General features: G+C 46.3%; 1 protein-coding gene across 4 annotated transcripts in view; it reads left to right on the top strand.

Moving 5' to 3' along the window:
* Positions 1-12808, top strand: part of ELAPOR1 (endosome-lysosome associated apoptosis and autophagy regulator 1) — a 73116-nt gene that overhangs the window by 31947 nt on the left and 28361 nt on the right. For all 4 annotated transcript variants that reach the window (XM_001493959.6, XM_014740094.3, XM_014740093.3 and 1 more), the window contains exons 2-4: positions 4957-5077; positions 7205-7397; positions 12502-12649. In XM_001493959.6, the coding sequence (XP_001494009.1) occupies positions 4957-5077; positions 7205-7397; positions 12502-12649 (462 nt within the window). The remainder of the gene's footprint in view (positions 1-4956; positions 5078-7204; positions 7398-12501; positions 12650-12808) is intronic.

Genomic DNA, 12808 nt, shown 5'->3' with positions numbered 1-12808 from the left:
CCCATCATCTTGTCTCCGACTTACCCAGGGAGAGCATCGGATTGGCCTCGTGTGGGCCATGTGTCTATGCCTTGGCAGAGGAGGGGGCCACCTCATTCGACAATCCCACTGAGACTGACTATGCTCAGGAGGGGATGTGTCCTCCCAAAGAGGCTCTGTCATGAGAGGAGGGGGCAGGCGAAAACGACAGAAGTCCACGACAGGGGAGGTCTTCCAACGAGTTGAAAGTGCCTTTCAGCGCCCCCATTCCAGGCGCTGGGCTCAACTCTTTCCGCCGTGGGCCCTGTTTGCAAAGTCTTTTATACCCTTGGCTTTCCTCGCAAAGTTTTCAGCAGCTTGAGAGCCAGTGCTGGGCCCCAGACACACTTTGTGAGTGTGATCGGAGCCTCCACAGGCCACCTGCAAACACCAGCAGCCTGGAACACAGGGTCTGGGCTCAGATTGCCCGGGTCAGTCCTAGCCTGGTAATGTGCCGGCTCTGCGGCCTTGAGCAACTGGCTTCACCTTTCGATGCCTCAGTTTTCCCATCTGTAAAATGGTAAAATAATAGTACCTACTTTGTTAGGTTGTTTTGAAGATTGAAAAACCTCCTGTGCTGGGGCTGGCCCTGTGGCCGAGTGGTTGGGTTCATGTGCTCCACTTCAGCAGCCCAGCATTTCGCCATTTGGATCCTGGGCATGGACCTAGCACTGCTCATTAAGCCATGCTGGGGCAGTGTCCCACATAGCTCAACTAGAAGGATCTGCAATTAGAATATACAACTATGTACTATGCACTGGAGGCTTTGGGGAGAAGAAGAAGAAAAAAAAGTTTGGCAACAGATGTTAGCTCAGGTGTCAATCTTTAAAAAAAAGAAAACAACCTACTGTGATTATGCTCACAACCAACCTATTGCACATGGGGAAAAGGCAGCCTTTCTGGGCCCATCAGCCCCAAAATAGAGCACACACCCAGTATACAGAACTCGAGCTAGACTGCAACCTCTACTTGCATCCTGAGCCAGGCAGCCTTGTGGGTAGCCTCCACAACTGTGCACAGCAGCCCTGCCTATGCGGCACTATCACTATTTCCCCATCCTCCAGATAAGGCATCTGTGGCTTAGAGAAGTTGAGTACCGTGTGGTAACGGGGTGGCAGAATCACTTCCAGCTTGCCTATTTATTTAGGACGCACCAAAGAGGCTAACAACCGCCTGTGTTGTAGGCCACATCCCTTTGTCACCAGCTCATCAGCTTACACTTTATACGTCTTCTACAGTGGACAGCAACCAAATGCATCTCCAGCACCTAATCCTAATTAGAGACAATCACTAATCTCTAATCTATTACTTTGATAATCATTTAAAAAACTAAGACTTGTTATTTTGAAAGAATTGAGGAGAAAAGTGGAAGGAAGGACACATTTCTAGCCAGGTACCATTCTGACTTGTCAATTATTTTATCATTTCAGCAGTCCACTCAACGACAAGGGCTAAAAGCATTGTGGGTGTGAGTGACTCCTTCTGGAGCTGAAAGATCAGTGTTACCAACAGATAGCTCAATATTTCGCAAAGCAGGTTCCCACTTCAGTGCTTTTTCCTCTTCTTTCTCATGTTCCAGGAGCAATACATGTGGCTGGGTGGATGAGGGGAGGGCAGATTAACTAAGGTGCCCACTTCTCATTTCCAAACCCTTCTTCCCTTCTTCCCCTGATGGACAGGCAGCAGCCATTGCCCACTGTGCCTCATTTAAAATTGTGATTTGGCTGTGTCATATCACTGTACATGGGGAGAGCAAGGAATTATATGCTGGGCATATATACTGAGTATATTTGTGTGTCTTCTTTGTGAACCTGCATTTTAAGCAGACTATCCACTTTCAAAGACGGATCACTGAGTGAATTGAGGTACAATCAGAGAATTGATCTGTTCACAGAACGCTGAATATAATTTGTGAGTGTTGCTGTTATGTCTCTGATTTAACTGTTCATCTAAGCTTATGTCTTGAATGGTGACATCTCAAGGTGTGGTTCAGATCTGAAACAGCTGCAGCAGAGCCAGCCGCCTTGGACAGTGTCAATGTCCCCCAACGACTTGAAGTAAATTAGCGCATATTGAAAGGGAAATTTCCTAAGGCTTGGAACCACCATTTTCCCAGCAAACTTCCCACCTGAGTGGGCCCCAGGGGACACCAAATGAAAGACGATGAAAAGAAATGGACTTGTCCCAGAGTCTCCAAAAGGCCAAATGCAGTCCGAGTGAGCTGAAATTATCTGCTCGAACAGGTCAGATATTTTAACACCAATTCTCAGGCCTCGGGAGTGAGCCTGGCTGCTGGCAGACCACCAACACTGTCTTTTAAAATTCTTAGATTCGGCTGTTAAATTTGGCCCAGTGAGAGTCTGTGTTTGATTGGATGTACGAGGGTGGAGGATTCCTCATGGGAAGGCCTGGGCTCGAGCTCAGTGACTTACCAGCTGTGTGACTTTGGACAAACCATTTCACCCCTGCCGAGAGTGTGCTCTTGTCTGCATAATGAAGGAAACAACCCTGCTCTGCTTGCCTCATGGGGAATTTGAAGATCAAATGAGATGGTGTTTGGGAACTGTAGAAGCACTATGCAAATGACCGGCATAATTATGTTCACAGGCAGAACATCAAATCCTTTCTGCCTGGTTCACTTAATTCTCCATTTAATTTACATACGGTGGATTTCACCCCTTATTCCTGCAGCAAAACCCTTTGGAGAGCATCATTTTTAAACCTGAAATTGATATATGTGCAGTTACCCTATTTACCTCAGAGTCCTCTGAGATAAGGAAAAGACTGGAATTATGAGGAAAAATAGACCCAGAGGGATGTTAGCCCAAGGGCAAAAAGAATTCCCATCCTGATAGTCTTTTTTTCCTAGATGACACTGGCATCTAAATGCAAAGCCAAAGATTCTCATCAAAAGTTAGGCTCACTGGGCCAGCCCCGGGGCCAGTGGTTAAGTTCGTGCACTTTGCTTCAGCGGCCTGGGGTTCGCTGGTTCGGATCCTGGGCGCGGACCTAACGCCGCCGCTCATCAGTCCATGCTGTGGTGGCATCCCACATAGAAGAACTAGAATGACTGAGAACTAGGGTATATAACTATGCACTGGGGCTTTGGGGAGGAAAAAAAAAAGATTGGCAACAGATGTTAGCTCAGGGCCATCTTCCTCACACATACAGCAAAAGAAAAAGAAGAAGAGGTAAAACTGTATAATAGTTTGCTTTTAAAAAAAAAAAATGTTAGGCTCGCAGTTCCCTGCATTTTCCCCTTCTCCTCTGCATCTTCTCCCTCTGGATGAAAGTGCCGAGTCTGTGTGTCGCTGCCCTGAACCGTCCCCGGCACAACGCCTAGTACCGCTAAGCGCTGGGCATACAATGTACATTTGGTAAATATTTCTAATAGAGGAAAATACAAATGGCGCTCTCGAACTGCTCTCATCATCCTAAATTTCTGAAACTGCAGATGGAGAAACATGTTTATCATATTTCCACGAGTCTGAGATGCCATTGCTTCTAAGACACACCATTTTTTATGTCCCACAAAGAAAGGAAAAGCTCTATCAGTTAAAATAGGACACAACGCATCCTTATTGTGTCAATTATAAGCCACATCTTGATGTCACAGACGCTAAAATGTGAAAGAAATATGCACCTTAGAATAGTTGAAACGCGGCACATTTACCTGGCCTGAAAGGGAAAGCTTTCTCCTTTTGATTCCGATGCATTCTTAGATTAGCAAACTTCAAAACGGCCTCATTTTTAGTCTCCGCTCCTTGCCTTTATACATGTTGTGCAATCATGCTTTCCTGTGGGTTGAAGGAGGACACTAAATCTATTTTTCTTTTTTTTTTTTAAGATTTTATTTTTCCTTTTTTTCTCCCCAAAGCCCCCTGGTACATAGTTGTGTATTTTTAGTTGTGGGTCTTTCTAGTTGTGGCATGTGGGACACCACCTCAGCATGGCTTGATGAGTGGTGCCATGTCCGTACCCAGGATTCAAACCGGCGAAACCCTGGGCCGCAGAAGCGGAGCGCACGAACTTAACCACTTGGCTATGGGGCCGGCCCCTATTTTTCTTGTGGACATAATAATACAAAGTACTTCTGCACTCGAATATAGTTTTAGGTAAACGCCAATTGTAAAATACTTGTCAGAGCCCAAATGACATTCATTCTCTGGTCTGTTGTTTTTTACAAGATTTAAAAGAGTAAGAAATGTTTAAGGGTGTTTGGCACATCAATTGTGCTTTCTTTCTCCCAAGTAGTGCTTTGTACTCTTCTCATTGCTCTGTATAAGGCTGGGTTTGGCTGTTTTGTTGTTGTTACCTAGTTGAGTCTCAGTTCAGGTAAAGCAGTTGAACTGTGAATTTCTTGTTGCCCAGAGAAATTAGGCATGAACAGGCTCACGTGATGAGAACACATCACCTGCCTGGGCTAAATATGATGTTTTTAATAAAATGCAAGGTAGAATTTATAGTCTTTCTGGGCACAAGGGAGCATGAGGAACACAGGGAAAGAGAAACATTTTTTCTGTGACAATCCTTTGTAAAGATTTTCATGGACCAGTCCTTGCTCATAAATTCTACAGTTTGAGATAAAGAAAAACTCCATCTGTTTCTAGCCTGTTCTTTGGTTACCTTCACACATTTCTCTGATCAATCAGGACACTATTTATACACAATAGCAAGTAGAGTCACACACACACACAAGGATTTCTAAGGACTCAATGGTGTCCAGGTGGAGAGGAATGATCCAAATAATTGTAGCTCCCATATCTGCTTCATAACAATCATTTTGGCACCATGATCCCTGGCTCCCTGCCGGGGTTCCCTCCCGTCACTGTGTTGATGAGCGCTGGTAGCCATTGTGCTGGGCAGGAAGTAGGTGGGGAGCTGTTAATGTTTGATCGCTACTAATGCACGTTTTGCCTACTGTTCTCTCCCCTGCAGTCTGAGTACCACTATGAGTACACCGCGTGTGACAGCACAGGTTCCAGGTGGAGGGTCGCCGTGCCGCACACCCCGGGCCTATGCACCAGCCTCCCCGACCCCGTCAAGGGCACTGAGTGCTGTAAGTGGCCACCCTGCTTGGCTTCGGGCTCTGCCCCCAGCCTCCTGCCAGCCAAGCTAGGCCCCTCCTGAGCGTGCGGCTGCCTTAGGGAATCAGATCCTTCCCCCAGCTAGTCCCCATCCCCAAACCTTTCGAGATTTGGTGCAAGAATGTTATTTCGTGGATGCAAACTGGGTATCTGAATTTTCTTCTTTTTTTTTTTTAATGAAAATCCCATTGGGGTATAAAATATAAGTAATTCCAGCCGAGCACCAGTTAGATATTTTTTCTGTTTGCATACGGTTTCTTTTTTGCCTGTGCATTTCCCTCCAATCTGCACTCACCAGTCACAATCAGTCATTAGGAAAGATTGCTGTTTGCTCTCGTTTTGAAAAGGAAGCCAGAGTAGATGAATCTTTGCAGAGACAGACCCTTAAGATGTACTGGGCATCACGCCAGGGAACAAGAACCCTCCCCGACTATGGGGCTGACTGTGCAATCAGCAAGGCGGTGACTTGCCTGCAGCTCCCGTCCCCACCTCTGTGACTCTGTAGTCACAACTTTCCTGCCTTGGCAGCTATTTCTCCTGCACTGGTATTTTTAGAAATGCAAAAGGGGGTAACAATAAAAATCGAGGACTAGAATCGAGGAATGCTTGAAGATTTGGAAAGGAGATTGAGGGCATTCAAAATCTAAAATAAGCTTAGCATAGTGCCTGGTTCAGAAGGTATGCAGATAAATACTTGTTAAGTTAGTAACTGGATATTGCTAAGATTTGAGCAGAACTGAGGTGTGACTAACGGGAACAAACGAGCCATCTTCAGTTAGCTTGACCAACTTTATTGAGCACCCTGTGCACATGCTGTGTGAACCACAAAGATGAATAAGGCACAGTTTCTGCCTTCAGAAGCTTACAGTCTGGTGGAAGGAGCATTCATTCACTCATTCATTTTTTCAACAAAGCTTTATGGAGCTCCTGCTATGTCTGTGTCAATCACTGAGCCTCTGTCCCTGGAAAAGCTCAGAACCTAGAGGGAAGAACACATCAATATGATGTGTTAATATGAGGTTGAAAAAGAATGGGAGTTACGATGCTTGAGGGATCAGGAACAGCTGGGAGAACCCCTTGAGCAAAAGTTTGGAGGTGGAAGAGCACCAGACACATTCAGGGAAGAACAGCGGTCCAGAGTGGAAGGAACACAGGGAGGCTGACAGGTGGGGCTGGTGTGGAGAAAGGCCTGCAGTGAGAGATCAGGCTGGAAAGTTAGCTAGATCAGGGGGAAATATGGACGACTGAACGCAGGACTGAGAGCTTCATTCCATAACCAAGGGGGAGGGCCTGATTATTTTTTAAATAACAGGAATAATAGTACATATCGGTGTTTTAGAAGGATACCGCTGACCACAGAATGAGCAAAAATAGGAAACAGGAAACTAGTTAGGAGGACGTCGCAAGGGTGGAGCTAACAGGTCACGAGAATCCCGACAACCATGGCGGCAGGAGAACCAGAAAGGAGGCGACAGAGGCCAGAGACTCAAGGGGGAAATTCAAGGCTGAAGGGCCGTGTGCCATTCAGAGGAGCCGGCTCCAGAGACCACCGTCTCCTCTTCTCTGGAGAGCTCTGCTAATGGCCAAGGCTGCTCCCTTAGGACACGAGACCACTGGGGACAAGCCCAAAGTCCTGCAGCAAGGCAGAGCTTCCATGGGCCTGCATCTTTTCTTTTTTTTCTTTTAAGTAATAGCTTTATTGAAATGTAACTTACGTGTTATAAAATTCGCCCCTTTAAGGTGTAAAATTCAGTGGTTTTTAGAATATTCACAGAGTTGCATAACCATTACCACTATCCAATCTCAGAACATTTTCATCACCCCAGAAAGAAGCCTCATATCCATTAGCCATCTCTCCTCATGTCCCCTCCCCCAAGTCCCTGGCACCATAAATCTCCTTTCTGTCTCTCTGGATTTGCCTGTTCTGGACATTCCAGGTAAATGGAATCATATGACATGCCACGGGTCTAAATCTTAGTGGATCAAACTCCTAGATCTCAATCCTCTGCTCCTCCCCTTGGGATGCCCACAACCCACCCACTTCTCCTGGGACAGCAGCAGCCTCACCACCCAACCCTTGTCCCTGCTCTGTGTTCCAGCCTTCTCTTGCAAAGCCGGGGAGTTTCTGGACATGAAGGAGCAGTCTTGTAAGCCATGCGCCGAGGGTCGCTACTCCCTTGGCACAGGCATCCGGTTTGATGAGTGGGACGAGCTGCCCCATGGCTTTGCCACCATCTCAACCAACATGGAAATTGAAGACAGCACTACGGAGTCCACGGAGAACTGCACTTTGTAAGTCCTCCCACCCCCCATCTCCCAGCCTGGCCCCTCCCCGTGCTGGGGAAGGGGCTACAAAGAGCACGCCACAGCCTCCACTCCTGCCCCTCAGGCTGGGCAGGGAGGATGGAGAAGAGGGAGCCATGCTGCCAGGGTGAGGGCTGGAGCAGGTCCCCACAGACTGTTGGACCACCTCAGTCCACTCTTGCTGGCCTAAGCTTACCAGTGACTGACAGGCATGTGCAACAGGTGAAAAACACGGAGAAATAGAAGTGGACAAGATGCACAAAGGTTAAATAGCCCAGTCCATTTAAAACAAAATCCAATTGAATTTCCACCATGGAATTTCGGATCAGCCAATAAACTTCCTCAACTTGATTGCAACACAATGTGCAAAGCATTGGGTATCTTCCTGGCTCTGGTGCTAACTTCTAAAGATCTGCCAAACCTGAGTTTATAGGTTTAGGGAGATAGAATCAGACCGCAGCTTTGGTCAGTGGTGGCTGAGATCACCTTTGAGATCCTGGTGACCAGACAAATTTCCAGCTCAGAAGGAGATCTTTTCAGTAATTGAAAAGCTCTGCCCAGGTTGCTTGGAGAACCAGTGAGCTATCCTTATGAAACATTTTGATATTTAATTCCAGGGATAGGAATTAAATGATGTGCCGTCTATAGTTCAGGCACTATTCTGGATGCTTTACATCTATTATTTTCTATAATCCTCACAAGAACCCTATGAACTAGGCATTACTGTTCCCATTACACAGATGAGGAACTGGAGGCTCAGCGAGGTTAAGTGACTTGTCCTTTGTTACCCAGCTTACGACTGGTGATATTGGAATTCACAACCAGCCCCAAGCTTTCTACTGCCCCATGCTGCCACATTTGAATGACATATGGCATGTAAGGCAATATTGGGTCCTAGGGAGGAAAAGCATGGCGATACATAGACGTAAAAGACAATCGTCCACTGCTCTTTTTTAAATATCGACAATACAGGAGAAAAGTGTATGAAAGTTTCTCATATACCCAAGCAATCAAAGGTATAAAAAGGAGTTAATAATTGTATTACACTTGGATTTCTAAAACTGGGAGCAATGCCTTCCATTCCTGTACTTAAATCGCCTAGAACTACCATCGTCTGAGCCAGGCAGCAGGCATCCAATAGTCCAATTTTAATGTTATTTTAGAGTTCAATATTATGTATCCAAATCATTAGCATGACAACATTGTTGGCAGAAAGGAAGCTAGAGAGGGTTAAAGCTGGAAGGAGAGGGAATGTGTGGGTTAAGAGGACCAACCCCCATTTGAGTCCTAATGGAGAATGAGATTGACCCGGGACAAGGTGCAGGTCCAGCTCACTCAACCAATTCCTACCCGCGCGAAGGAAGAGTTTCTCTCTCTCTGGAGACTGTACTCACAGTCCAGAAATCGTTATCTCTCAGCAAGGCGGGATGTGGGCCTGTAGGTTAATCACAACCTGTGTTTCCACCGCACAGACTGCCTCAGGGCCCGGATCTTAAGGCATCCCAGACATCCTTGGGAGGGGAGAAAGGATGTGTCTCCTCTGCAGAAATGGAGAGGAAATGGCCTCCTAGAGAGGTTTTGTGGTCTCCTCACAGCCCCTCAGGAAGGCAATAACTGAGCTGGTACCAAGATACCACGTGTCTGGCTTTCCTCTGCCGTGTATTTACCTGAATCCATGCCCATTGCCTCCAACCCAACGGGAAATAGAATGCATGGTCCAAGAGGGAGGGGATCAGGTGTGTCTTGTTCTTTGCTGTGTCTCCAGCATCTGACATCAGGCACAAAGTAGACATGGAATAAATAATTGGGAACAAAACAGGCCAACTGAATGGAGTTTCCATGGCAGGATCTCGAGTCTTCAGGGGCTCATCCTTGGTTTGCAGATAAATGTCCCAGGACTAAGGTGGTGAGGACAGTCCTCAGACCCAAGACTGGGATAAGCAAGAGGCAACAGAAGTGAAGAGGGAGTGATAGGAAGGACCTTGCATGTTAGTAGAGAAGAAAGGACAGAAGCCCCAAAACTGTGAAGGTGAAACAAGAATGAGAGAAAGACAGACGTCAACATTAAAAGGGTTTCAAACATTGGAAGCTTCTAAGTTTACCTGTACGGTTTCTTCTTTCTAACCAGAACTTATGAATCAGTGCCACACAGCGTGAGCTAGGCAGGGTGACTGAGTGGCTGCCATGTGAGAATTCTTCTTTGAAAACTTGCCTCCCTTTCCCCTGGGCCATGGTAAAACAAAGCAGGAATAAGCAGATCACAGCTGAATGACTGTGGGCAATTTCCCTCATCCTAAAAAGTGGTGATAAAAGTAACATTCCTGGGTCAGCTCTGGTGACCTAGTGATGAAGTTCAGCATGCTCCACTCCAGCGGCCTGGGGTTTGGTTCCTGGGCGCAGACCTATACTGTTCCGTTAGTGGCCATGCTGTGCTGGTGGCCCACATCCTAAGAAATAGAGGAAGATTGGCATGGATGTTAGCTCAGGGCAAATCTTCCTCGGCAAAAAAAAAAAAAAGTATTCTTTTTATAGGTCATGGTAAGGACTAAATGAGATGATACATGTAAGAATTTGGAGCCATGCCTGGCACTAGAATCAATCAAGACATGTTGTCATTATTGAATGTGAAATGATCTTCCCCAGGGATAGCTCCAACAAACATTGGAATTGTGATGCATTTTTCAAATGTAACCCATTTATGGCATCCTTTTAATTATTCATCCAGCCTTAGGAGTTATTTATAGCTGATGCCATGGAGCACATCAGCATCGTGTTGTCTCTTTCGACAGGAGAAATCAATAGCATTAGGTTGGCTGGGGTATCTTGGATGAGCTCAGCTTAGGTATTCTGGATATGCTTCCATTCGAGAATAACACTAACTGTTGAAGAGCTGGAAGTACCATATTATTCTGACAAACACAGGGGGAAACCAGTGGACTAATCTGAGGTTCTCTTTGTTGATCATTACTAATAATTGGTGACCTGGGATGGTCTCAAGCACAATCAGTGAGATTGTCTTTGGTCACCCGTTTCCTCCATTAACCTGTTTAATCCCCTGTCCCTCCTGTGTGCCAGGCCCAGGGCTTGGTGCTGAGGATACAATAGTGAGCAAGATTAGTTTGGTCTCTGCCCTCAGAGCATCTATAAACCAGCCAGGAAGACAGACAAATAAGAATTAAAGTATATTCAGAAGAGGAAATCAAATTGCAAATGAACTAAGAAAAGAAGTGCAACCTCACTAATAATCAAGGAAATAAGACTTAATGCCCAATGAGACACTAGCTGCTACCACATCATCTTGGCAACAATTTTAAAGTCTCGCTATTTCAGATTTGGGGAGGATGTGGAGCTACAGGAACTCTCTTACACTGCCGGTGGGTGTAAATTGATAGCAACCACTTTGGAGAACAGTGTGGCAGCAGCTGGTAAAGCTGGAGGTCACATTCCCTCTAACCCAGCAGGTCTGCTCCCATCCTTCCACTCAGACGTGCGTGTAAGCAGAGGAACAAGAATGTTCCCAACAGAGTGTGCACAATAGCAAAAAATTGGAAACAATCTAAATGTCCATCAACAAGTAATACGTAAATAAATAAGGTAGAACCACACAAAGCAATATTATATGGCGGTAAGCATGAAAGAAGAGCTTTGTGTTTGAATATGGATGAATCCTGCAATCACTATATTGAAGCCAAAAAAAAAGCAAGTTTCAGAATACATAAGTATGATACATTTACATGAGGTTTAAAACATGCAAAGCACTGTCATACAGTGTGTTGTTTAGAGAGACATGCATAATTAGTAAAGGACAGAGATTAAGCACCAAATTCAGGAACGCGGTTCCTTGGCTGTGGGGAAAGGAGTGTGTGATAGGAAGGGGGTTGGGCTTAGCTGGGGGTCCACCAAGGCTTCTGCTGTACCATATTTCTTAAGCAGCATGGTGGGTCTTAAATATTTCATGATATATTTAAATGAAATCGAGTAGGATTGTGTTACGAGAAGGCAAACAGAGCTAAGGGCCCCCGTAGCAGAGGCAGGTAAAGATTCAAGTGGGAAATTCTCAGATTAGGTGACATTTATTCTAAGACATGAGTAGGAATTAAACAGAGGGAGGGAGGCAGAAGTTTGTTCCCAGAAGAAGCAACAGCATGTGGGAAGACCCAGCGGTGAGAGAAGTTCAACAGAAATTCTGTAGGGCTGGAGTACAGAGAGTGGGTGAGGAGTTTGTGCCCAATCCTAAGGGCAACGGGGGGTCACAGGGGTTTTAAGCAGGAAAGTGGCGTGGTCAGAGTTTTGTTCTGGAGGGTCCCTCCAACTACACTATGGAAAAGGGGCTGGAGGAGGCAGGGCTGGATGCAGGCAGGCCAGTTAGGGGCCAGCTCAGAGCTGAGGAGGGGTGGGGGAGGAGTAGGGAATACCCTTGGGCAGAGCTGAGAGATATTAGGGCATAAAATCGATATGAATAGATTGATGGTCTCTGGGGTGGCCTTCCCCCTTCCCGTAAAATCCAGTTACATGTAGCATCTAAAAGTGTACATTTCCAGAAAAACAGGTAGACTAGACTGGATGGACTGCGAAGGTCTGAAAATAGCTGTATCTACTGACTTTCTTTGACAGCTTTGGAGTCAGGCAGACCTGGGTTTGAATCTCAGCCCCTGCCTCTTGCTGGCTGCGTGATATTGGGCAAGGTACTCACCAAGCCTCAGTTTCATCATCCATTAAATGGTGAAAAAAATAGTACTTCCTCTTACTGACGAAAAGAAATCATGAATATAAAACATGTAGTTCAATACCTGGGAGACAGTAAGCAACTAATAAATGTTATCCCCCCACCCCACCCTCACTTGCCCACTATCTGCTGGGCAGTTCTGCACAATGTGGGGGCGTGCCCACCTGTCTTCCTCTTGTTGCCTGTACCCCTAGGCTCCTTGATCTGAAGGCCATTTTTCACTGAGCATTTTCAGGTCCAAGCTTCTACTTGTGAATCACAAATCTGGATTTCCCCAGAGACCTAGCAGGACAGGAGAACTGCACATTGCACAAAGCCTGGTGGGCTGTGCCCCTGCCAGTGAACTTGGCTCCTGTTCCCTCGCAGGTCCAAGTGGGTTCCCCTGGGCGACTACATCTCCTCCAACACGGACGAATGCACGGCCACGCTGATGTACGCTGTCAACCTGAAGCAGTCCGGCACTGTCAACTTCGAGTACTACTACCCAGACTCCAGCATCATCTTTGAGTTTTTTGTAAGCCCTTGGCCAAGGCGGGAGGGGGGAAGTAAAGACTCCCCGAGGCTCAAGTTCATTTGCAGGAACCACAAGCGTAGTCCTGCTTGGGAAATTACCACGGTTGTTTTCGCTCTGGAGAGAACTGTGGGCAAAATGAGCTGAGGCTTCAAGACGCGA

Source organism: Equus caballus, chromosome 5, assembly GCF_041296265.1.
Source record: "Equus caballus isolate H_3958 breed thoroughbred chromosome 5, TB-T2T, whole genome shotgun sequence".
NCBI lineage: Eukaryota > Metazoa > Chordata > Mammalia > Perissodactyla > Equidae > Equus > Equus caballus.
Note: the sequence above shows the minus strand (reverse complement) of the source record. Positions and strands in the feature narration are given on the sequence as shown.